Below are 27310 nucleotides of genomic sequence, written 5' to 3'. Positions count from 1 at the left end.
TGAAATTTGGCAATATAAGGCCATCATAAATTCAAGTTTATTTTAAAAATTGGACAATACGTATTAATGAACATTTACAATACATGCGATTATAGTCACTAACTTCCATCTCTGGTCTTGTTGACAAGTTGATGTTAAAGCACATAATAAATACAGCAATAAAACCACAAAATAGCATTACGAAATAAATGTTAAACAATCTTGAAATACATAAATCGTTGCATAAAATCAATGCTGACATTGATTATATGCAACTGAGCAAGTTTTAAGATGTTTTTCTAACCATCTAAACATTGAATGCAAAAAGATTTCTAAACATGTAAAATATTCTGATTTGCCAAGTTTAAGCTAAAATAGGAGGCTACAGATGGAAAAAAAAATCTTTTGGGAGACACACAAGAGCCGGCTCTCTGAAAACAGCCAAACTTCCCATAAGTATTTGTGACCTCACCATCAAATACAACTGAAAATATTGTTTCTGTTTCGCCAGGGAGCATGTATCATCCTTTTTCATCTAAACAAATACTGTCATTTTCTGCCACCTTAGATATCGTAAATCGAGTCTCCCCACCATCAGGATGCTGCACTTTCTCTTCTTCTGCAGTATCTCTGTCTGGTGCCGTGAATTTGATCCCATCAGTTACTGATTCAGAGGAACCGTGATTTTTATTTTCCTCATGGACTGTTATTTCACACGTTTCTGATGTGGGTCTCTTGATGTTTTCCTCTTCCTCTTGTTTGCTTTCGTCCACCATTGCATTTGCAAACACCTCGCTTAAACTGATGTGTCTCTTGTGCCGCGGTGAGTGCTCCAAGGTCTGGATGCTGTTGGCCAGTATGTCACTGCAGCTCTTGGAGCGGCTTATAATCTGTATTGGCTGTGGTTTCCTTCTCCTCGCATTAATCCCGATCTCTTTGATGACCGTGCTGTAGTCTTCGTCCTTCTCAGAAAGGAAGTTGAAGATGTCAACGACAGTCGGCCTCGCCTCTAGTTTCTGCTTCTCCTCCTCGGAGTCTGGCTCCATGTACAAGGGTCTGTTCCTGTGCCTATGGTGCCGTTTCTTCTTCAGCACTTTGTGCGCTTCCACAACCATGTGGACGTTCCAGCTGAAGAACAAAGACAGCCAGGCCAGTCCCATGTACATCCATAGCTCTGCCATTATCCTGTAGAGTCTTGGGTATTCGATGTCAGGATTTACGCCTGCAATGAGTGAAATGATTCTCAGGTGTGTGCAGTTCATTTCAAATTTCATATTCACACCGCCACCCTGTACAGAGTGAAAAGTCTCACCTGCCACATAATCTCCAAAGCCAACTGTTGTTAGCGTGATGAAGGAGAAGTAAATCCCTTCTAGATAGCTCCATCCTTCCACATACATGAAAACAAGCGGAGGGATCACCAAGTGCACCAGCAAGCCCCATAGGAGGAACAAGGCCGTGCATGTGAGCTGGACGTTTTTCTGTCAAAGGCAAGAGAAGAAATGCATGTATAATAAAGCATGCTGTTCAAATGTTCTTAGAAATAACATTTTGAAAGTGCTTTTCTGGTAAAACAAGTTAAAATCTTGTGAACCTTCCTTCAGAAGTCAATAAGTAAATAGAGTCACAGTGTGTGCAATTATATTACAGTATAATAACTGTTCTATGAAGGCTTCCTAGGTTTCCTAGAGAATATCAGAAATACTGAGGAACACAGCAGACACATCAGGAGAAGGTTCTGGAGTTTAAAGCAATGTTACAAAACTTAATCATAAACTTTAAACATCGCATACTAGGGCTATTCAACTCATCATATGAAAATGGAAAGAATAAGGTATAAACCATGAATCGACCAAGACACGGCTGTCCACCTGAACTGACTGTCTGGGCAAGTACTGTAATAATAAGAGAAGTCAAGAGGTCCATAAATTTGAAGGAGCAAAAGAAACAGTTCAGTTAAGGACGACTGCTAGTGAGGCGCCACGGCAAAACCATGAACACATCGCTACAGCAGAAAAACATGAAAATCATCAATTTCAGAGAAAATAGTGACTTTGATTTCTTTTTATGTTTTTTGTTTTGCTAAATATACTAGTTGAAGTTATGTCAAAACCACCCTGTGCTTTAAATAACTTTCATTGGCTTAAAATGGTAAACTCCCAACTCACAGACGAGTCCAAAACACAACTTCTAGGCCTAACTGAACATGCATTGCAGATTAAAATTGGGCATGGCAGCCTCATGTTGTGTGCATGCTTTTTCTTCAGCAAGTGGAAAAAATTTGGATAAAATTAATAGGGAGATGAATGGAGCAAAACATGGGCCGTCCTGGGAAACAAAGCACAGAGCACCACCGTTTGAGGCTGTAAAAGTCTTGAGATTGGGACTGAGATTTGCCTAGCAGAGCCACAATGGAACGATTGAGATCAAAGCATGTGAGAATGTCCAGATTTAAATCCAATCAAAAGTCTTACCACTGAAACACCCTTTTCTATCAGAATCCCAGATAGTCGTTTAGCCCGGTCTCCAAAGAAAGACCCCAGTGTGCTTATCCACACCAGGCAGAGAGGGATCCCGCACAGGCCATACAGGATACAAAACACACGGCCAGCTTTGGTCTTGGGAGCAACATTACCGTAACCTTCAGATGAAAGAAAAATGAAAATTGACCAGAGGTAAGACAGTTGTAAAGCCGGCAAATCATTAATACAACTACTGATAAGTAGATAGACGCTAGGTTAAGAATAGTATCCTATTAGTTACATTTTACAGATTTGAGTTGTCCAAAAGGTCAAGTTATCACAAATGATTAAGCTAACATTAGTAAGTAAAATGCGCAATGTGCTTATAGCAAACCCTGTACTTTGAATAACCCTAGAAGCAATGGAAGACATGGGCTCATTATGAAGGATAACAACAGGCTAGTTTAGTTACAGATTCCAAGGATGGGTGTAATACCTATAGTAGTGACGATGGTGGCAGCAAAGATAACAGAATTGCTCCAGTCCCACGTGTTGCGGTGATTGTCCCCCGTAATAGCCACACCTTGGCCGGCGGCCTCTGACGCTATCTGGAGGGAAAAACACAGGAATGTAATCTCCAAAAAAAAAACCCCAAAATAAACATGTATTAAACATAGTTCCTGCTAGTGTTTTACCTATACAAACGGACTGTATTTGGAACAATGTGAACACATTACGTTTCAGTATTCCCCACAGGTGAACACACCTTGGAAACTTTCAGACGTGTAGCGGCGTGTGGTCGTGGCTGCTCTTTCAGTCAGACTTTCAGTGTTACTAACTTGTATAATTAGGGAATGATCAAAGGGGAACTTTTACCTGTAATTGTTGCATTTAAGTTAAGTATGTTATGTCTTTTTAGAGTAAAAATGAATAAAAACATCCCGACTCAAATGTAACTGGATGTACTGTTAAGCAGAGAAATTGTGTTTTTATTATTTATTTATTTTTACTTTAATACACCACATTTCTAGTAACATTTATAAACGCTTCATGATGTTACAAGTCATAACGAACTTTTTTCTATACGTAATTATACAAAAAAAAAAGAAAAGCTCCAAACCTTCAGTATCTCATCTAGGGTTTCCTTTGTGACGTTGCTACTCCTCAAGATGTTTTCCTTCTGCTCAATGTATTTGTCTCTAGCCTCTTTCCAATTTGGCTCCTCGAAAATCTGAAAAATCGCGGCACCGATCGAGAGGTAGAAAATGATGCACGAAGTTAAGAAAGGACCTGTATCGGCCATGTTAAAGCCATAACTTCACACTCTCCCTCCACAGCGAGCAGCGGCGCATTCCGACAGAGGACTGTTGTTTAGCGCGTCCCCTTTTCTTCCTGGTTTTACCATCAGGGGTTGGCAAAGCTGCCCTCGGAGCGGGACATGCAGCGAGACCTCTAAAACTTTCCCCAAGTCCCAACATGTGAAAAAGTCTTCCCCTCTTTATAGATTTTTTTTCTTCCTTTTTCGCTGTTAATTTTTTGCTTTTGGCCACATTTAAATGTTTTAGATCATCAGATAAATTGTATTAATCAAAGTTAACCTGGCTAAATACAAACTGCAGTTTTCGACTGATTTTATTTTATGGGAGAAAGTTATTCAAAACAGTCGGATCCTATAAAAATTTTTTTTTAATAAAATAAAGCATTTGTCCCTTTCAACCTGACAGTTGCCATCAGCCATTTGTGTGTGGAGGAATGTTGCCTACTCTACTTTGCATAATATTTTTGTCAGTCGACATTGGAGGGGATGAAAAGTACCTCAGTCCACTTTCAGACTTTGTCTGGACCACTCCGAAAGTTTTATTTATTTATTTATTTATTTATTTATTTATTTATTTATTTATTTATTTATTTATTTATTTATTTATTTATTTATTTATTTATTTATTTATTCATTTTTACTATTTAGACATGATGTGCTGCATAATGTGCTGTATAATATTGTGAATTGAGAGCTGAACATTCTCCATCAGGATTTTCTGGTAGACAGGAAAATTCAAGGTTTCATCTTTTACAGCAAGATCTTTTATCGTACTTCATGTTGTCAGATAGGTGCTTATCAACGACTGTTTCTGCAGCTTAGCCAGTAATAAAGTATAGAATCAGTTAATTTGTGAAATGCTACCCCCTTTTTCTGCAACAGGATGCTGTGGATAGATCCCCTCCACCCCCATTATAAATGAAACTATTACTTGAAAACTGAATTTTCTATTTACTCAGCTTGTCTTTTCTTATATAAAGTTTGCTTGATAGTCGGAAACTTGTCGGTTTTACAATAAAAGCTCAATCACTTTTCATGGCAAAATTTTGATAGAGGTAAAAATTTTAAAACTTTGTATGTATGATTAGCTAACATCTAAATGTTTTCTTAAATAGAATATTAATAGAAATATGCATTCTTGATTTTACTTTTTAAAGTAATTATAAAGACCATAGAATCCCAAGGATGAAAACTAGAGGTTATAGTGAATATTAAAAAAGCTGAATATTTATCAATTATGCAGCAGAAAATGAGTTTCTGAGAGCAATGTGACTCCTAATATTTACAAAGGCTGATACAGCTGCTAGAAATCTTGAAATACCTGTTCCGACTTTTTATAGCCATCAGGTTTGGAGTAATGAACAAATAGCAGGGCCTTCGGGCTGACCTGCTGGACAAGTTTGGATTCGTTTCAGCCTGCATCATATGATACGCCCGACACAGCTCTACTGGAAGTGTGGAAACCATTACTGAAAGGAAGGCAGAAAAGGGTTAAATGCTGCAAAGCTGTGAAGGATTTTATAAGGAGACAAAAAAACAAGGGTGGAGCTCCACTCTGCTTATTTGCACAACACTTTTCAAACATAAAATGCTGCAAGAAGCACTGCTACTGTAAAAGAAATCGCGGCGACTCTATAGCAAATCTAAGATGGGATACCAGCATCACATGAGTTACCTCCACCATAAGACAACTTGTGTGAAAGAGAGGTTTTAAGCTTTGTTTTAGAAGAAGAGGGGGTGCGAGTGAGTCACACCTAGACAGGAAGCTGATTCCAGAGAAGAGGGAGCCTTTAAAATTAAAAGCTCTCTTTTTAGAAATTCTGGGAATTGTTTTAAAACTTCTGAGAACAACCAGCTTACCCATATCCTGAGGAGGAGGGCTCTCTGTGGGACGATACATGACAGAGACAGGATGTGGTTTGGCCATTAAGAGCTTACAGTGGAGCCAATTGTTTGAACCTCGGTTGAATTCCTTTGTTAGCTCATCTAAAAAGCAACACTATTTTTGTAATTATCTCTTTGATTTGTTGGAAAGCAGCTGATTTTCAGTCAGCAATATCGAGAACACTAAGCCTTACAAAACTATTTATACGCCTGGAAAGTTTTAACATTTTGGCACAATGAAAACAGAAAAATGTCACAAACTTTAAAGAAGTATCTCTGTCTTTCAGCTTTACATCTAAATTGTGAAAGATGTGGCCTCTCTGGAATCTTTAAAAGTTGTCAGGATACCCAAGGAAGGATTTAATTATAGACACAGAAAAAACACAGGCAAGAAGTAATCACTTCTACCAAATCACACTCTTAAACCTGCAAAAGTTAATTTCCCTCAAAGAACCATTTTTCTGTTATCAGTGAAAGCAAACATTGGACCTTGCTTGCTCAGTTTAACACACTGCTCTGATTTCACAGGCAAATTCTAATCAGCATAAAATGGAGCAGCCCTGCAGAGTGTGAGACACAAAAAGCTATTTCCCAACAATCAAAATGTCAAATAAATAATTAAGTGGGTTTTGTTTGCACATAGTCATTACTTTGTGTGTAAATGTATACCCAAAGGGAGGGGTGTTTGTACTCGACATGGATATTGGATTTTTAATTACGTTATTGTACACAAATGGAGTCAGTGTCAGAAGCTGTCGAAATTGTGCTGTACAAGGAACATTTCATCTATGATTTTTATTTTTAGTACAAAGAAGGTATGTATATTTATAAAGTTCAAATGCATTCACCAATCAAAAATATTAAATCACATCAAAACTATTGAGTAAAAACAATGTAACAATGCAGACATTCACTGCAGTCTTAATCTACAGGGTAAAAAGTTTAAGCTTGGTACATATAAAGCGTACATTCAAGATTATCCAGGCTTTTTAAAGGCATAACTAGTATTAAATATTTTCTTGGTGTTTCTTCAGAGTTTAACAAAATGGGTTCACAATCTGCTTTGGAGTTCTACTACTACACTAATTTAAAAGGTGAGCATTTGGGAAAGGAAAAAAAAACACAATGTTTTCAAAACTGTTCTGGTCCAGTCAGACTTTTTTTTTTTTTATCTTCGCGTTTCAATCAGTAAAAACGAAACTGTACCAGGAGCCGGCAGGGACAGTTTCCATATCTTTGTGTACAACCATTCAGAAGTCAGACGCGTGCAGAGTTAACCGCTCTGGGTGGATCCTGGCAGCTGTGTGTGATAATGAAGGGAGGCGTAGTCTGCAGTATAAACATACAGTCTACTGTACTGACAAGCTAAATACATGTTTATTGCTGCTGAAGAGCTTGAGCTATCTCAGATTTATTAAAAAAACAAGATAAAAATGTTTGACTTGCACATGATCTTTTGGCTCAAGCTAAGAAAATATTTTTTTCCCACTCCGCCGTGAGCCCTCCGTCAGTATAAGTGTGGAAAAATAAATCATCTGACCTTAGACATCTGTCTAAGGTCAGATGTGCTTGACTGACCTCCTGGGACAGAGCCACTGGGATTTATGCTACACTGAGACAGATGTTCCAGGTGCATCAGCAGCTGAACTGAGGTCTGCTTCACCCTTCGGGATTTCACACTGTCCCATTATATAAATATAATTTCAGCCATTGATGCAGTGTGCAGACGTCAAACAAACTCTGTACGCAAAGTATATTTAGGCTATGCAATGAACTTCAATAACGCCAATATTCAATAATACAATAATTCGATAATGTGTTTTACTGTTTAAATGATGGGTAATGAGATTATCATTAAATGACAGGATGTTCAATAAATCTACAAAAATAGAGCAAACTTTCAAGATAAAGATTACTATTAATTGTTGGTAACAGATAATGAGAACAATACCACCGTTTTGGTCTAAAACAGGATATTGTGAAAAGCTTCTTCCTTTTCATGCACAGTTCTTCCTCTCTGTTGTCACCTTCTGCTATGTGAATGGTTGGAATGGAGGAAGAAGCATGATTTCTTGCAATCCGATATGTATACCACGACATTCCACTGGAATATATCATCCTACTATGAATAAATCAATACAAATAAATGCATTAAACTGGGTTGTTGTAATTGCTTACATAATATTTGCATATTATACACTGAAGTGGACTAAAATTGGGTAAACTGATATTGTTTGTTTTCTTGTTGCAGTGTCCTAACAACCTTACTAGCAAATAAATTCAATATTTATAAATGGAAAAAAAAACAAAACAAGAATCTCTTGGTTCACACAAAGCCATGTCAAAGATTATTGTTGAGTCATTATACCTTGTAGGCTCAACTCCCATGTTAAAGGAAGCACAGATACACATCACAGATACCACTCTAAAGATGGATATCGTCACTGTGCCAGAGATTCAAGTTTGCCAACTTCTAAACTTGGCCCGACTCAGCTGTTCCTCGGATGCAGGGCCTGTCCAAGCTACAAGCAGGTGCTCAGGTCCTCCTCCTGCTGGCTGGAAGGCCCCATGAGAAAATAAATTGATACCAGACAGGTAGGTAATTGCACCAGCTTCACACACAATAAGAAAAATATTAATACTTATGCTAACAAAGTTATAATGTAAAACTAAATAGGTAGTTTCTGCAGTTTCTGTCAGAGCTATAAACACAGTTCAGTGAACTTTTTATATATGATAATATATGATTTTACAAACAAACAGGCTTTTGTTTGTAAAAACAACAATGAGTTTGATCTTTTGGCTCTAAAAAAAGAAAACCAAAAATAAGAGATACAATTTTCCAACTTATTATACTGTAAAACTGCATTTCCTCTGATAATCAGTTGCTAATTGTTCAAGATTAGGTGAGTTTCAAAACAGTTGTGAAATATGAAAGAAACACGACACATGATTTTAACTATTTAAAAAAAAGCATGGCATGCATAAGGATTCAACCCCTTTTGCTTTGATGCCACAAAATAAAATCCAGAGCAACCAGATGTTTAGAACTCAACTAATTTATAGAGAGAGTCCTTTTTGAGTTTCTAAGTTTGAATACTTATTTTACACCTTCATAGTTGATCTATGAAGGTGTAAAATATTTTCACTACTCTGTATTTAAATAGTTTGATAAGTGTGAATAGTTTTGTAAGAATTCTGCTCAGGGCTTTACAGAACTTTGGGATAGCTATGCCAAACTAAGCTCTTATCCAACTAAATGACATAGTTCCAAATAACATGTTTTGGAAAACATAAAAAAAGGTCTTTAAAACATTTTGTGCACTAGAAAGTTGTGAAAGAACTAAACAGCGCCCTCATGTGGAACTAATCATAAAGTTCGTAAGTGGTGTTTTTATTTGCTGACACGAGTTTATGTGCCGGTGGTCTCAGCCAGAAAGACCTAACCTTAAAGTTTATTATTCACTGAAATTCATTGACATTAGTTTGCGAAGTGTTGAGACTGAATCACATGTCTGTTTAAATGAAGGCGCAGACTCACCTGACGTGTTAAAAGTAATATTTTCACGCACAAGCATGAAGATTTTTTTTAGAAGGACCATTACGGGATTCGGTGCTGTATAGACCACCCATCAACCTGAGCTATTTTTTTTAGGCAGAGCGAGCTTAAACCTTCTGATCTGATCTCCACCCATCCCCAGCAAGTGCTTCGTCATTGCAGCTGCGTCACCGCCTCTCTCTCTCTCTCTCTCTGGGTCTCCGTCGCTCTCAGTGGAAACCTGATCGATTAGTTTCTGAGTTGACCCAAAGCCGAGCAGCAGGATTATGACATGGAGTAAAGGTGAGGAGAGCCCACAGAGGAGCCACCTATCAGCTCAGGTATGACTTGTCTTCCGGGACGCCGCCACTTGTGTTGTGTTTTTGTGTTTTTTTTTTGCACACCTTGCGCGTAGCAAGCTCCCGTTTTCTGGTTTCCACACCGCAGCAGTTATTTTAGAGTTCAGTCAGTGTAGCTTGTGCTGTGGGATTATGTCAAACACAACCAGGTCAGGGGTATTTGTGGCGCCAGACTGTGTGTGGGGAAGAGAAATAAGCAGGGGGCTTAGATTAAAGCAGTGCTTCAATGACATAATAATGACAAGAAATACACGATAAAGCTGGTTGGACTCTGATATCTGGGACCCTAAATACATAGAAATCCAAACATAAAGAGCTGCAAGCCTGAAGGAATGAACTAAAACACAGCGTTGATCTGAAAACTAAAGCAGAAACTCAAATTCAAACTTGATATATATTTTTTTAATTTAAATCTGCTGTGAGACTTCTGTAATGACATACATTTTAGATAAATTTGTTCTTTTCCTGTTAATTTGCATGTTTTGTTAACTCAAATAAATATTTGTTTTTCATGATCTGATACACTTTTTCTGTGTCTCTGCTTCTGCGTGGTCTTCTCACTGGGGCTGCCAACACAACGTGTGATGACCTGCTAAACACGAAATATGTGAGTACCAAATAAAAATCAAGTTTTAATGAGCTATTGTTGCTTATGTCGCAGTCTGATATCACACATAATCATACGCCATTGCTTTAACTTGGGCCTCTAAATATTAAACAATATTCCTCAAGTGTTAAGCATTTCATTAGAGTTTAAAGCTTTTCATTAAAGTCATACCTACTCGTTTTTAAATTACATTTTGATTTGAGCAGTTGTCCACTATAATTAATCCCTTCTACTGAACTACGTTGTATTCTCATTATAGAAGGGAACACTACTTTATTTTCCTTTTGGCACGATGTCTTTTTTTTTTGTGTGCCAACTTTCAAGACCAATTTGAGCAAAATATCAAGCAGAAATTACAAGGAAAGCTTGGCGGTAAAATAATGTAACAGTTTCTGTCAACCAGCTGCAAGTTCAGCTGCCAGCTGAACCCACTATGGGAGGGGTGCTGTGGCAGTGTCTCCCCGAGGCCTCTGAGCGCAAACACGTCTTTATCTATCAGGAACACACGCTCATAGAGTCCATTACACTTCACTGATAAAACATAGTTGGCCTGGTGTGGAATCCCCATCAGTTAATTCATGGTAAAGTATATCGTCAAGCTACAGTTGTAGGGTTTTACAAAAGGCAAGTTAAGTCCAGAAATCCCAATATAGCTTTTATTTTTTATGCATGCAGCTGCATTGGGAACACTTCACACACTATGCCAAAGCCAAGCAGAACAAAATGGGTCAAATTTGTTGTCGTTCTAAAGCAGGGGTCACCAACTCCAGTCCTCGAGGGCAACCGTCCTGCAACTTTTAGATGTGTCTCTGCTCAAACACACCTGGATCAAATAAACTGCTCATTTCCAGCCTATTGCAGAGAGGAATGAATGCTGGTGAGGAAATTCAGACATTTTGGAGCATAGGTGAATCTAAAAGTTGCAGGATGGTAGCCCTTGAGGACTGGAGTTGGTGACCCCTGTTCTAAAGCAAGTAAGGAAGAAGAGAAATGTTGGGCAGTTTTCTTTTTGCAAACTCAAACACTTACTAAAAGATTCCCCGAAGGTTTAGTTTTCCTGTCAATCTCTAGACTGAGATTTATTCGGATAAAGCCTGTTTGGGAGAAATGCATGGAGTCGAGCAGCATCACCTAAAAATAGATATTCCAGCTCAGGATTATTGGTATGTGCCTTATGAACGACATGGTATTTCCTAAGCACAGGTTTTTGGATAGAGTAGGGTCCATAGTTTGTGCTTTTGGCAGAACATAATGAGATCTTGGAGTTTGGAATCATAATTCTCCTGAGATTTCCTCTTCAGCACAACTTCTGCTGAAGTTGTGCTTCCAAGTTATGAGATGGATCTCATGATCTCATGTTTCGCACTGTGGCTTTAAATCAGAGGGTACGGCTCATTTGACTGTCTACGGGTCAGACCTGAAAGAAAACACAAAATAAACAGTGGGTGGTAAAAGCCCTACTGACTCATCAAGAATATGCACTGTGTATTCATGCTCTGCATGCCTGTTACACTGTAAATATTGTAGTGCTAATCTGTGGAGTATTGTTTAAGGATACTTTTTGAGTTCTTAGCAAACTGCATTGCAATGCAGCAAAGTTGTTTCAATGCCAAAACAATGAACGATGAGTAGAAAGACATCAACACTGCATATTTTGCTTTTATTTATTGCACATCATATCATCAGTGTGACATTTAGCAGCATTGTAGACTATTAAATGTTTTCTTGCTGTTGTGCAGCCATATTTGACTGCATTTTAAAACTAGTACAACAGAAGTACCTTTCTATTTTGTTGTTATATCTTCAAAACAACAGAATTTATCCATTGCCACTGACATCTTATTCACTCTATTTTGAAGTTTCAAGTTTAAAAACTCGACACATTAAAGGGAACCTTTAACCAAACATACTGTTGACTGTGACCTTCAGTCCCAGGCTCAGGATGTGTTGATTGTTTCTTCTGTGAGGCTAAAAACTGAGGGCCATGATGTCCTTCAGTGTGTGGCTTCAAAGCTGTGGAACAGTTTGCTTCTTTGACTTTTTTCTCATTCTTTAGGCACTTTGAAAAAGATGTAAACCTTTGTGTTTTATTAAGCACCTATTGCCATGACTTTATTGTCAGTTTTTGTTGTTTATGTTTATGTTGTTTTTAATTTAATTTTATCTGTTGTACAAAACTTTGGTTTCATGAAATAGCATGTTTCTTTATTCACTTCTTTTATCAATTTTTATTTAGTTGTTTGAGAAGTAGACTTTTGGCTTCAGTTACATTTGAATTTGAATACCATGCAGAGTTTTTGTTTGCCTAGATGCTGTATTTATTTTATCCACCAGATGGCAGTGTGAACCAGCTTGGCCAGGACAGCAATAATCCTGCTGAACACAATTCAGCAAGCGTTCAGTTGGCCTAGAATCTCTGCTAGAATTACTTGCGTACCACACTGCGAGCCTCGGATCCAAATTAATGTTTTTAGTGCTTGCAAATAGCATTTTTGTTTTACCTGCAAAAATCCGAATCCCTTATTTTCAAAAGTGATTTGTAATTTCCTAAAATTTCCCTTTGCTTAAACTATATTGGCTTGAGAATTCCAGCTGATGGAAAAACAAAACATGAATGTATGCTTGCAGAAAAAAAAAAAAAATACAGAGGCACGAACCATTCCCGATTCATAAATTTTTCATAACATAATGGCGCACTATGAATATTAATACATGGCTACCCCTCCGTCCCGCTCGGTGTTCGTGAGAGCTCAGCACGAATAAAACCCCTGCAACCATGCCTCCCATACATGCAATGTGATTTTATATTTAAAGCTTGTTTGAAAGCTGGGCACGCTGTTTTACATAAGACTTGGAGACGTGGCAGTGCAGTTGCGTGTGAGGGGATCTGTACCTAGTTGCAGTTTTGATAGTCAAAGGGAGAGAGAGAGACAGAGACGTACTGGGCGGAAGCACTGCGATGGGGGTCGTTATGTAATCACTGAGTGGCCGTGCCAGGAGAGGGATAAAGATGTTCGAAACAAACATAACCCCCAAGCACTCAGCTGGAGTAATGCACTGCACCATCATGTGTTTTGCCTTTTGAACAGCAGAGAACAAGGAGGCAGAGTTGTTTGTGTCAGTGTTTTTTTTTTTTGTTTTTTTTTTTGGGTGTGTCCAGTCCACAGTGTGAGTGTGTTTTGAGGAGTGGGTCGTCTCGCTGTCTGTGGTTCCAGTCTGTCACTGTCTCAGGGGACTGTGGGTCTGTAAAGTGCTGCTGCTGCTGCTCTCCTCCCCTCTGCTTTCTGTCTCTGCTCCCTCTCCTGGGTCCAGCTAAACACCTGCTCCTTGCAGCATAGGCACAGGGATGGGCAGGGGTTTCCAAGCAACTGAAGGCTTCCTCTTTGTTTGTTTTACCTGGTTGCTCTTTAGATCCCAAAAAAAAAAAAACTAAAGCAAAAGGAAGCAGATTCTACCAAAAAAAAAACTTCTACAAAACACGCCTTCGTGTTTGCTGGCTTCCCCCCATGAGTTTTTTTTTTTTTTTTTTGTAAATGTTTAACATCGCTGTGTGGCAGGCTGTGTGTATAGTAAGTTTGCTCTGTGATCAAAGTCTAACAGATAACAATCAACATAGTTTCTCTTGGTTTGGTTTCCTTACTGTCTCGTGAAGCCTGCTGCCTAGTTCACAGCAATAAGAGTTATCGGATTTATGGAATAACATTTAACCCGGTAAGATAATTCTTTTTCAATCAATTGTGACTGAGTATAAATGACAGAAGTTTGGCTGTGTGAGACAAAAAAAGATGGTGCCGTGCCCCTTATGGTTAAGAGAATAATAAACGCTCTTTTCCTCCACACACCCCCTCTTACCCACTCTGCCTATAAGCCGTATGTCCCTAATGGGGTCAGGCAGATGGGTGGGGACCGTGGCGGGCTTCATGAAGACAAGCTACTGTGTGTACGTTTTATCAAGCACATGTGTTTGTTTTTTGAATTATGGTGTGTTAGCGTAACGGTTTTCCTGACAAATTTCTAATTTCCTTATATCTCCCAAAATATTCCAGCTTCAGTACCGCTCATTGTGCTATAAAAAGCGATTTTTGGTGGGTATTCAGCCATAGCCATTAAAATTCTTTATATTTTAAATAATCAAATTCATCAGTATTGCATTATCCAATTTACATTCGAAAATATGTTAATGTAACATTTTAATTGGAATTTAAGAGCATGTTGGTTCCATTCGCTGCTTTTCCTATTCATTATCCAGTAGAGTCCAGTTATTGTCAATAAATGGTGCCATGCTGTCGTTGAAATTTTAGAATAAATTTAATATATTTAGTATTATTCAAGTAACATTTATGTATTTTTATGACAATAAACTTTATTTAAAAGGCAACATTGTACAGCTCAAACATAAATGCCACCATTTGTGTGTGCATGTGTATGTTGGTAAACTGGATATATAATTATATACTACATGGGGTTACGCTTGTGGTACGCTGTTTTCTGGGCAAATTGGCTGCACTGTCTTTGAGTTTACCAAGATTAGAGTAAACTTTCAAATTTTGCCACAGACTGTCATTTGTGTGGTGAAATTGAAGGTGGCAATTCCTTTGCTTTTCCAGGTCTGGAAAAAATTTGGAAAGTTGTCTGTACAGCCTCAAAATCAGCTGATGAGGCTGCCTGACACAAAGTAACTTTAGTGTTTTAACACAAAGTTGTGCTAACTTTAAGCAGACCCTTGTGAAAATGTAGACTGTTAATATCCACTTGTATAGGAATTTTTCTTTTTGGTACGAAGGTGATTCGTTTTAAATGGCTAAAATAGTTAGTGCCTTAACTGACTATATTTTGTACTCTGTATGTTTATTAATTTTCTATAAACTCGTGGCAAAATGACACAGGTCCACTATTGGTAAGGGAACTATTTCTGGTAAGTTAGTTAGTTTACTTCTAAACATCAAAATGATCACTTAAATTTTTTTCACATGATCTTTAATACTTGTGCGTGCGAGGACTGAGGCAAACGTAGAGAACTGTGGCAAATGATACAGCTTTTACGAGTGTGGGGTCGGTTGGAGCCCATTTCTAAACACAAGGGTTAAGAGAAAATCCTTTGTTTTAACATGCAACGTAGGCAAAATATCAACTAATTCTAACAGCTAATTTAAACAGTGTAGTTGGGGTTGGTTGGGTGCCTAGATTAATAAAAATGTAAATATGGAGGGAAAGAAATCATGCTGCAGCTCCCCCCCCCCCCACCCCCCTCACCCCTTCTGCTTCTGGACATTGAACTCTGTTAATAATTGCTCTCTTTAGCTACTTTATGGCTACTGCAGCACAGTCACAGACAATAAATGGAAACACGACTACTTCAAAACAGCCCTTGAGAGTATCGATTGGTTTTCTTTTCAAACTGGAATCCTGCAGCACCGACTGACATTCACTGGCATATACAGGGTTGCATGAAAGTTGTGCCCATCTTCTGTCTATGGCTGAGGCTGCTCTGGCTGAGCCGGAGACTCCGCCCCTTTACGAGCATCAGGACACCTTCAGCACAACAAAGCATGTGTCGCTGCGAAACATTGTTACTCTCCTGAACGTCAGGAATATATACCGGGAAATTATCGGATATTTTTGGGCCCTTTTTTGTCTCCCTTGATGCTAAACTCAGAGTAGGTAAGCCCAATTTAAGGTGTAAGGTGGGTGCGTTTGAATGGGTGTTTGTTTTGTTGTGCGTTCGGCGCCATTTTTTTCGTAAACAGATTTTTTTTTTAAATACCCCGGCGCACGTTCGTCCGACACAGCCCCGCTACTATGTTGCACTTTAATTCAGAAAAAAAAAATAATAATAATAAGTTGCGGGAAAACGATGCTTTTTAGACTCTGCCACGACATATTCAGACATCTTTAAAAAAATATTTAGGGCAATTAAAGTTATATAACCTATTTCGTTCGGGTATAGACCCCAGTAGCAGTCTTCTTGCAGCATCTTCAATTAAAAGTAGTCCCTCCTGGCGGAGGTAGCGGTGTTGTTTTTGTTTTTGCATGTGCGAGTTGTGTATAAAAATGAATGAACATGGCATAAACACGAACATTTAAAGAAGACTCAGTCTGCTAACAACATAAATGGTTAGTATGCACTTTTTAAATCCAGTTAAGCATATTGGTGCATTTTCTGTTGATTGATGCCTTTGGAACACCAATAACCCGCAAAACAAATAGTTATTTTTACGTACAGTGTACATACTTGGATAAAATATCATCCGGAAGCTGATGTTTTATCCTTTGAATTAATAATATTTAAGAATCCTAATGATATATGGTGAAATAATTTGTGTTAAGTTTGACTCTCACATATGACTAGACTGGTTTATTCCTGGACATGAATTAGATGCTTTTGTCTTGTAAAATGCCTAAAGATGACATGAATATATAGAAATACACCACATGGAAATAATACACTTGTATCTGTGATGTGCGTCCACAATGTTCAGATGTTATTTGGGTGTTTCCCCCTCCCACTGTTTCAGTGATGCTTTGCATTTACTTTCTTTCTGCTTGACCTGCCTTGCTTTTGCCTCCCTGAGGAATGCAGGGGGTTAAAAATACCCACCTCAGCTGGAAAAAAAGGGCGGCAGTTTGTGAAGATTGTGTTGGTTTCCACGGAGCCCTCCCTACGTTTAACGCGCTCAACAGCATCTCATCCAATAAGCCTCATCTCCATCGATACGGCTGAATATATATAGTCAGATAATCTTTCGTGAGGAGCTGCAGATGTGACGCATGGGGGGATGAGGCAGAGTTAATGCTACAGGACTAGGAAGTTTTTTATTTGTTTTTTTAATAAACAACAGAAGTAAATAGAACCTAAAAAAGCACTAGTGATGACGCCCTGGTAGGATCTCCTGTTGGTGAAGCAGTGGTGGTGTAGACACACAGGAAGCACCTGAGGCGATGTTGAACAATGTTTTCGGCTCTGCTGTGACAGAGTGAGGTCATTAAGGTCCCAGAAGGGCTTGCTGGTGTAATCCTCTTTTGGGAGTTATGATGCATTCGTACAGTTAGGCATACTGCTCTGTTCTGTGAGCAGACCCAAACAGGAAAGAAATCCACACATCTTTCACCACTATTGTTCTTTCTGAACGAAAAACGTGAATTTAAGCTGGACACCAAGTTCATGAGGCACCTTCCTTTGAGCTCTGCTTTTAAGGTCTTTCACTAATGTTCAAATGTATTTATGTCTCTGCTATTAGCTGATTGCACTTTTGGCTGAGTTTGATGCTCAGAATGGCTTTTAAATTGCTTTCAGTGAAGCCACACTAAATCAATCATGCTGCTTCATTCTTTTCCCATGCCGTTTCATGTTACAACATCCGGCTCACAGACCATCTGTGTGTATTGATCATTTTGAGACAAAGACCTGGGCAAAGATTACTGTCTTCACTTTACAGAAGATGTGGGCTGTGGATTACTCTTTGATGTGACATTTTTTTCTACATATTTTTGAAGTGATCTGGTTATTTTGCCTCTGTACTAGTTTGTATTTTTGCAATTTTGGTTGTTTGGCATGCAAAAAGGTTCCTTTCTGCAAGGCTTATGTGTCTGAACCATTCTTCAGTTCAAAGCTTTCTTGGGGACAAGCCACACTAAGGTGTCAGAACATTTTCATTTTGATATGGATTCTCAATAAAAGGTCCATATGGCAATTCGCTGCCCCTCCCCTACATGTTGCTGTGCATTGTCACTCAGTTGGTTGAAATAAAGCTACTACACTTCCCCCAGGCTTGCAAGATAGACAGGCATAATTGGCTGCCCAAAAAGCACTACACTGATTTAAAACTACAGTTGGCTGAAGTCTGAGTATTGTTTCCTTTAAAAGAAATTAGATCATGTTAATCATCCATCTATCTATCCTTTATCTGAAAACGATTGTCCTTGCTGAGTCACAAGAGGGACCTGGTGATTTTCTGCAGTGATTAATGTTAGACCTTTTTTATTTAATACTTGGTGCTATTTCAACTGAAGGTTATTATGCAGTGGGAACATTATAGCAACCTAAGCCTATTTAAGCACTTCATACCTTTTTGACAGCCAACGAATAAAGCAATTGAAAAATTTTCAAGAAGTTACTTGAAAATGTGATTTTATCTTCCAGCTGGAGGCCACTTGCATATTTTCATTTTATCAGGAGTGATTATCTCTCATAATTTAATGCGCCAATAGGCTTAGTTGTGGATCAGAACAACAATGAATGGGAAAAGGAGCAGCAGTGGTTCAAGGGATAGTGGTTCATCCTGTAACCAGTGGATTGCCAGTTCAAATCCCAGTTCTGTCTGTCTCAGTCACTTTCCTGTTGTGTCCTTGGGCAAAGCCTTCCCTCTTGGTACTGGTCAGATGGCTCAGTGGAGCCGATTGAATGGCAGCCTCTCTTCTGTCAGCCTGTCCCAGCTGTGGCTACAATGTACCATGCTGACATTGATCGGCAGGCTAATTACAAAGAAAAGAAAATCTGAGATTTGTTTTTGCTGCGTCAAAACTAGTGTACTTTTCAAAAAAATTTTGGAATATAAATCTATCTGCCTGGTGCATGTACATTGCCCAGCTGCAACTGAATATATTTACATCACTTACAATGAACCTTTTCTTAAACCCAAAGAAGAATAGTTATAATGTTGCAGGCCAAGGTTGGGTGTTGACAGAACATGCCATTAGTTTGTTGCAGAGTCCACCTTTATACGCTGGCCTGCATTCTGTGTTTACTAAGAGTGACCTGAGGCTGACATCCTAGTCTTGAGTTACATTACTGCATATTTTTTCCCCAGCCAGGTAGGTGGGGCTTCTCATAAAACCATGAATCAGCACAATGTGTCACTATTTTCATCACTACACACACACACACTTGCAAAGGCAGACAAAAAGATTCAATGGAGACAGTGAGATGGATATTGCAGGCAGGTAGAAGAAGATAATCTCACTTGGTCACTTGAGGGCTGATTAACTCTAAACTCCTTCTAATTCCTTAAGCCTGCTCTCAGTATCCAGGAAACATGCTTTCTTTATGTTCACTTCTATATACTATTTTATCGAGGACTCCTTCTAATATGTGACCAGGCTATTTTAGGAAAGAGTAGCATAAATGTGCAAAAGAAAATCAAATGGATCAGTTTCAGCTCTCTTAAAAATGTGGATGTAAATGCTGTGTGAGCTCTTGCCTCTGTGCACACATGTTCGCACATGTGCATATGCGTGTTATGTGAAGCGAGGCGTGAACAAAAATAGATATGAGCTGGGCCTACTAATGAGTCCCAGCATCTTGGGCACATTTAGCTATTTTTAAACTGTTGCCTCCTCCTCTCTCTGCAAGCTCTTCTTCCTCTCCCCCCCTCCCCTCTGATTTTGATGCACAAGGTATAAATGAGACTTGAAGTGTATCAATTTATGGTTTTGGTTTCCTTACGCCAGACAAAAACACCTCTGTTGGGTTTAAAAAAAAACCCATTAAGTTTATTTGGGAATTGGTTTATTAATAACTGACAAAGTTAGCTACTTTTATTTCCAAATGTATATATTTTATCATATTGTACTTGCCATTATTTTAGATTTAGATATTTTTATTTTTGTTTTCATGTGTACTGTCTATGGTTTATGTTTCAGGTTTGTCATGTCTTTATACATTCGTATTGTTTTTATTCGATCTCTCATTGCATTATTACCCTTCCACAATTCCTTTTTTAAACTTATTTCCATTGTGATAAAAAAACAAATACAAAAAAACTTTGGCATTTCTAGTATGTTTTTTTTAACGTTCCTCCATCAGTTTTTAAGCAAAGCTCTTTGTGTTACACTGGTTTCTGTTAAATTTGCTCTAAAACTAAACTTTGATTGAAAACTTAAATACTTAGATTTTACATAATTGAAAAAAGAAACACCCAGTTAAAATGAATAATAACCTAAAATTCTAATCACAGAGGATCTCTAGTCTTTTTGCTTGCATCTGATCAGTCTCTCTGTGAGCTCACTCTTGCTTGGAGGGTGGCCTACTTCATCTATAATTCATCTTATTACAGGCTCTAATTGTGTGTTATTGAGGTCCGTCGTTTTTCTTCAAAAAATATGACATTTCATTACTATTCCTTCCCCTCCCATTAAAGTACGGGTGTTATTTGTCACATTACGAAAGATTGATGGTGCATTGGGAAACCCTGCGCCGTCACCGTCGTCTAACGTCGGTCCTGACGTGGGTCGGCCCTGCTCAGCTGGCCGACGGCAGAGATGTTAGATGGGCTAACACAAAATGGAGGAGGCAGCAGACACAAGCTCAGCTGGTCCATTAGGACCGTGTCTGTTTCCTGACACTCAGAATTGAGATGACGGAGCATTAAGACGCCCGCAGGAGGCCGTGGGCATCGATGCATAAAGGTGTGCGCGTCTGTGTGTGCGTGGTGACCCAGGGAACAGACCCATGGAGTGGAGGTGGTGGTGGTGAGGGGTCCTGTTGGGGGAAGGGCAGAGTGGATTAGTAATAGAGTGCGGCACAGTTATTGGTCACTGGACACAAACAATGGGGAGGGCTAAAGAGGATTTGGTCTATTTGAGTGCCCCCCTCCTCCTCCTGTCCTGGAGAGCCAGTGGGAAGTGTATGGTGTAGAGATCCGGGAGGCACCATTTTGGGCGGCCCTGTACATCTGGAGGATCGGCCTTGTCTGCTACCCCCCACACCTCTTCATAAGACGTATCGGAGACAAAAGCATTATTCACCAGTTCAACAGTGGCGAGACACGATAATTGTCTGTGATATCAAAGTGAATCGATTGTACAGTGGAGGCCCTGTAAGTTATTCATATATAGATATATATATATATTATAAAAGTCAACAGAAACATTGGGTAGTTGTGTAATATCTGGAGTTTATGTTAACCTTCTGGGTAATTTAATCAGCAAGTTTCTAAAAATATCAAGTCTGACTCATTTTTATGAATCTGCAAAACAGATCAACCCTCTGCAGCTTATTGGCTCATAAAACTGTGATTCACTCATAGAATCAATGAGACTGATTACTAAAAAGTGCTCTGGAGAATTATTTATTTGATTTTATATTATGTGCTAGTTTTGATACTTAAGGTTTTGGAGAACTTGCTGTAACGGATAGAACAAAAAATTTCTTAAGAAGACGGTTCGACTGTCGGTGTGTTGAAGCTCAAACATACCTCATCTATGCAACAGAACAAGGATCTCAAGCCCACCAACAAGTTCAACGCTGAATGGGTGGCCTAGTCAAAGTCTGGACTTAAATCGGATTTGAGATTATTTCTGTAACATTAAAATGAGATTGATCTGAAACATTTAAATGTGACATAAAAGCAAAAACAGAAGACTTCTGCAATGGGCCAAGGACTTTTTCACAGCTCTGTATGTCATTGTTTTGTACATATATCACCTAGATACTTTGGATGCTTTGTTACTGTATACAGAGCATTTGTTTCCCAGATCAGAATGGGTGTGTTGCTATAGAAAGAGCCAGCCCTGCCTGCTGAAGATGAGCCAGGCGGCGCTAATAGGCAGATCTTGAGCAGAATACCTTCTTTGTGCTTGGGCGATTTAATGAGTCCATGATACGCCATCAGAACTCCATGTTGGCTCAGTCTCCAACAAGGAGGCCTATTGTGTGATGAGCTGATGGGCTGTACATGTGTCAGTGCTAGATTGTAAATTATGGGTCACAGTTTGCTTCATATTTCCTTAAAAAATAAGTCTGTAATGAAATTTGATGTCTTTTATTTAAACAGCAGGGTAGATGATAGGAGACTAGAGTTTCTGGGTAAATTTAACTTAATAGCAACATATGTCTGGTGCGTAATGAATATATCTATACATGGCACCATCCATACACAATGGCACAGATTTAAAGATTTAAAAATTAATTCATCTGTTGTAAAATGAAATGAAACTGAAGTTTTTCCCACAGTTCTCATCTCTGTGAGCTTTGGTGATTTTCTAGATGGACCATCCTTGTGTTGATAAACTTGAGTTTTGTTTCACACAGTTTCAGTTGTTATTGCTCTGACTGTTAATAGACGCAAGTTTAACAAAGTCTATTTTCTTTTGGCCATTTTATGTGTGCTTCTGGTTTTATTAGTCACATTAATAACATATACCAGCAGATGGGTGCTAATAAATATTTTGGCCCAACTGGAAATTAGAACCAAAATGAATTGAAATTGGATCTAAAACAGGGATTAATTCACTTAAATTGAATTCTAGAGCATGCTTGAGCATGATCATTAATATTTATATTCAAAACTATTTAACTAAAACGAAAAATATTATGTGCCAGGATTTAAGTATCAGGATAGAACAAGTTTTGTTTTTTTAATCTACAAAACAATCAGGGAGTAGTGACATGGCAATATGTAGGCATGGAATGAAGGATGCCAATTGGATCAAAGATGTATAGACGCAAAGTCAGTTCAGTACCTTCCCGTTTTCAGACATTTATTTGTTTGTTGGTTAAGTTGCTTGATTGTGACCAGTGAGATATTCAGGCATGAAAAGGCTTCTTATGTCAAAGGAAGAACCGGCTCTTTAACTGAGCATTACAGGCACCTTGTGTAAGAACCAGTTTGCTGCAAACAGACATGAAATGCTATCCCACATTAAACAGTATAATCAATTTCTAAATCGCCCAGGACAGTTGTTATCTAAAAACTTGACTTGTAGTGGATAATTAACAGGATAATTTGTATCATGTTTTCACCAGATCTGCCTGTTTCCTAAAGACATGTAGAGATATTGTTCATCTTCTGTAGATAACTTTGTCGAAATTTTGAGCAAAGATCCACACTTCATCATGTAAATGTAATTCCCAGATCACCAATCAGAGATTTTTCTTTGCATGTCCTCAGTCACCGATTCATAAAGGTTTGAGCTGCTAAATTTCAGTGGATTTATTTTTCTGTTTAAGAATTTTCAGTAAAAAACATTTTCTTTTTTTTTTGTAATTCTTTTAATTGAGCCTTGAAAAAAATGTTTATTGTAATATAAAACAACAGCTTCTCAAAAAGAGCCCAAAGTTAAAGAGGTAATCTGCTTCTCTGAGAAGATACAGGCTGGGACAAATATATATGTACAAATAAACCCAATTATTTTATTTACTTTATGAAACAAAATATTGCTTGAACTTTTTTTTTAGCACACTAAAAATATAATACATCACGTAAAATTTTGTCCGACAAGATCCATTTAGAGTAGATAGCAGCACTGCTCATAGTAATTACTGATGGAGCATCTTCCTGTTACCTGCAGAAGCCTAACTTTGTGTTGAAGCAGCCAGGAATGTGCTGCCAAGATGCTTCAGTATAAAATGCAGCTTCCTTTCTGTGATCCTTTTGACTTCTTTTTTTTTTTTTAAACACCTCAGTAACACTACAAATATCACACTTTTGGTCTTCACTAAGTAACAATCTCGACACTGAAGAGTGTTGTTGTCAGTGAAACCCGGTTGTGGCATTTAACCTGATTGAATTTTTGGTTACTGACCAGCATATCGGTCATTAGGCAGTTTTGTTTTTTGTTGCACCTCTATTCAGAACACTTGTGTAAGTTTTCCTCATGTAGCTGTAATATCTTGTTTGTTGCACTTTAGCAATTACCATCCGCTGTAGTGTCACACACCATGCTGCACTGTGACCTTTTTCAATCTCTGACTCCCCTCTGTTCTCCTTCCCAGTGGCTACCATGACAACAGAGGCAAGTGCTGTGAACGAGGCCGACACTGAGGGCAAGCAGAAGAGCAGCCGCGCGCCACCAGAAGCCGAACCTGTGCAGCAGGAAACGACCTCTACTGAGCAGGAGGGGGAGCAGTCGAGTGACAAGGCCCAGGAGCAGGCTGCTGAGCCTGGGCCTGCAGACGTAGCTACCTCCCCAGAGGAGGAGCAGCTCAAACCTCGTAGCAGGACCTCTGCCGGCAAAGGCCTCTCACGCCTCTTCTCCTCCTTCCTTAAGCGGCGCTCTCAGTGCTCGGACGGTGAGGGCGTTGAGGCTGAGAGAGCCAGCGACGAGAAGGCAGACAAAGAGAAGGCTGACAACGCTGAAGAAGAGAAGGTGGAAGAGGTGAAGAGTGAGGACAAGGAGTCCAAAATAGTAGAGGAAAAATCAGAAGTCAAAGAAGTTAAAAAGAAAGAAGAAGAGCAAATAGAACAAAAAGAGGAGAAAAAGAAGGTGGAAGAAAAGGTTGAGAAGAAAGGCAGTAAAAAGAAAAAGAAAGAAGCGAAGAAGAAAGCAGAGGAAAAGGATGAAGGCAAACTGAAAAAGGACGAGAAAATAAAGGAGGAAGAAAAGCCCGGAAAGCCAGAGGAGAACAGGGATGAAAAGATAAAGACAACTGTTGAAAAGGAGGAAGCAAAACCAGAGACAAAAGAAGAAGAAAAGAAGCAGACCACTCAGATTAAAGAGAAGAGGACAGAAGCTGGAAAGAAAGAAGAAGGCAAGGTAGATAAGAAGGAAGTTAAGAAAAAAGAAAAGGAGGAAAAGCTGAAGAAAAAAGAAGAGGAAAAAGCAAAAAGAAAAGCAGAGGAAGAAGAGAGGGTAAGAAAGAGAGAAGAGGAGAAAGCAAAAAAAAGAGAAGAGGAAAAAGCCAAAGAGGCTGAAAAGTTGAAAAAGAAAGAAGAGGAAAAGGCTAAAAAGAAGGAGGAGGAAAAAGCTAAAGAGGAAAAGACAAAGAAGAAAGAGGAGGAAAAAGCAAAAGAAGAGAAAACAAAAAAGGAAGAAGAAAAAACTAAAGAGGAAAAGACAAAAAAGAAGGACGACGAAAAAGCTAAAGAAGATCAGGGAAAAAAGAAAGAAGAGGACAAACCAAAAGAGGAGAAACAAGAGGAAAAAGTGAAACACTTGGAGAAGACAGAGAAAGAGGAGGAAAAGACAGAAGAAAAGCAGCAGAAAGAAGAGGAAAAGGGAAAGAAAAGGGAGAAGGGAAAGACCAAAGGAAAGAAGGAGGACAAAGAGGAGAATAAGCCAAGTGAGGAGCAAGTGAAAGCGCCAATTGCCGCTCCAGAGCCAGAACTAAAACTTGAGCTGGACACAGAACAGGCTGGAGATCACCAGTCAGTAAGCAGCGCTGAGACACAGGTGAGACAAACCTGAGAGCCTGATTATCACTGAGCTCCTGCGGCTTAGTTAATGTTACAATAACTTATACCAGAGACTCGCGCACATCCCGTAAAAACCCATAAAAAATACCAGCCTCACAAGAAACATCAATGTTCCTCAAAACTTAAATGTGGAGCAGAACAATCAGGAGGAGGCACTGGGTGGAAGCATGGGGGGGGATAACTGGTACCAAGTTATACCAAGGTTTTAAAAGTCATGGCTCCAAAACTGCAGAAATTTTCAAACACAGTTTGAGATGCCAGAAAGGGTGATAGACCTTACTAGTCTGTATGGAGTAGTACAGCTCTGCCCCTCCCCCACCTGTTGCTATGCATTTTAGTTTTAGTTTTCAGCATTGAGACTTTAAGCAGCCAGTAAGAAAGAACCAATAAAAGCCTTATTTTGTGCCAGTAAATTGACCAGATGTTAAAATGTTCTTTCCTGAACATAACAAGAATCTGATTCTTGTTATCCCTGTAAAGTAATAATCAGTGTTATTTTAGCAGCAGTCAGAGTAATTACTTTTATGTTTTAAATTAGGAGAAAAAAAATCAGAGTACATATTAATCTTTTTTTTCTGTCATAAATACATTAATATGTTACGGCTTTAAAACCTTTTTAATATACTGGTAACTTGCCCACTCCAAAAGCACAATGCATCATACAGCCCCATGTTAAATCATGCTAACTTGACGGCTGTTTAGATATCAGTAAACAACTTTATTCATCCACTGATGATTATGTTTCTTATAAAAATCTGGTCTCTGGTTGGGAAATGTAATTATGAAGTAAATGTTTTCCATTCACAGTGCACGTTTTATAAAGTCTCATCAAATTTGACATGTTTTTTCACATGTTTCCACATGTAAACCAATCAGCCTGCTCCAGAGGAGCAAAAGGAAGAACTGGAGATAAAGAAAGAGCCTGAAGTAGAAGAAGAAATAAAGGAGGGCACAGAAAAGGAGGAGGAGCCAACAGACCAGCAGGAGGTGACCAAAGGACAAGAAAAAACAACAGAGAAGACAAAGAAAGAGAAACCTCCAAAACAAAAGAAGACAGAAAATAAGGCAGAGGAGGCTAAAGGCCCCAAACGTCCAAAAGCCATGCAATGCAAAGTCACCTTACTGGATGACACTCTGTTTGAGTGTGAACTAGATGTAAGAAAAACACCCAACTTATACCTTGTTCACTAATGCTTACGTAATGCTGTATGGGTATTCAGACTGAAGAATCTCTGTTATGTCCACACCAATAGAAGCATGCTAAAGGTCAGGAGCTTTTAACTAAAGTGTGTGACCATGTCAACCTCCTGGAGAAGGATTACTTTGGCCTGGCGATCTGGGAAACCCCAACCAGCAAGGTGAGCAACATTTTTATTTGATTAATAAAAACAGATGAAGACACTGAGCTGAGACTTGTGGTTGTTTTATCCTCACTTGCAGACATGGTTGGAGTCCATCAAAGAGATTCGGAAACAGGTATCAGGTGGCGTCTATGAGTTTACATTTAATGTGAAGTTCTACCCTCCTGATCCAGCGCAGCTTACAGAAGACCTCACCAGGTATATGCAAATGTACAACTTTAACTTTTTCGTTGAAGTTATATAACTTCAATGAAAAGTCCATCCTTCCTTCCATCCATCCATCCATCCATCCATCCATCCATCCATCCATCCATCCATCCATCCATCCATCCATCCATCCATCCATCCATCCATCCATCCATCCATCCATCCATCCATCCATCCATCCTCTTCCGCTTCATGATGATATTAAAGGGACGGTTCATGATCTTTGAAATGAGGCTCTGTTGAAAGGTTATTAGCAACCTGATATTTTACCTACAGTAGATAACTTTCTTAGCATCTTCTTTTAGTGTAAATCCGGATCAGTTGGTAGAGATTTGGCTAACAGTTTGTCTGTGAGAAATCAAGACCGAAGGGGACTTCTGCCATCTTAAACAACTACAATCTGAAAAACATCCTAATTGTCTATGCAAATGCTAATTTTAAGAACCTTTAAAGTGTCATTTGGG

At 38.9% G+C, this 27310-nt stretch overlaps 2 protein-coding genes across 15 annotated transcripts in view; one reads left to right on the top strand and one right to left on the bottom strand.

Moving 5' to 3' along the window:
- Positions 1-3948, bottom strand: LOC103478538 (potassium channel subfamily K member 5-like). The gene is made up of 5 exons (XM_008432443.3): positions 3562-3948; positions 2938-3049; positions 2454-2620; positions 1292-1460; positions 1-1201 (listed from the first exon to the last, which is right to left on the bottom strand). The coding sequence occupies exons 1-5, from the start codon at positions 3742-3744 to the stop codon at positions 501-503; spliced, it is 1332 nt and encodes a 443-aa protein (XP_008430665.1). The 5' UTR covers positions 3745-3948; the 3' UTR covers positions 1-500.
- Positions 3949-10028: 6080 nt separating this feature from the next.
- LOC103478711 (uncharacterized) overlaps positions 10029-27310 on the top strand; it is a 40050-nt gene continuing 22768 nt past the window's right edge. For 4 of the 14 annotated variants that reach the window (XM_081597662.1, XM_081597667.1, XM_081597666.1 and 1 more), the window contains exons 1-5: positions 15603-15804; positions 23859-25255; positions 26155-26433; positions 26532-26636; positions 26719-26837. In XM_081597662.1, the coding sequence (XP_081453788.1) occupies position 15804; positions 23859-25255; positions 26155-26433; positions 26532-26636; positions 26719-26837 (1901 nt within the window). In that variant the 5' untranslated portion in view covers positions 15603-15803. Of the gene's footprint in view, positions 10148-15602; positions 15809-16092; positions 16262-23858; positions 25256-26154; positions 26434-26531; positions 26637-26718; positions 26838-27310 lie in introns of those variants that run through there. The other 10 variants (XM_081597672.1, XM_081597671.1, XM_081597673.1 and 7 more) reach the window with 5 other exon arrangements.

This window comes from Poecilia reticulata, chromosome 16, assembly GCF_904066995.2.
Source record: "Poecilia reticulata chromosome 16, P_reticulata-male-v2, whole genome shotgun sequence".
NCBI lineage: Eukaryota > Metazoa > Chordata > Actinopteri > Cyprinodontiformes > Poeciliidae > Poecilia > Poecilia reticulata.
Note: the sequence above shows the minus strand (reverse complement) of the source record. Positions and strands in the feature narration are given on the sequence as shown.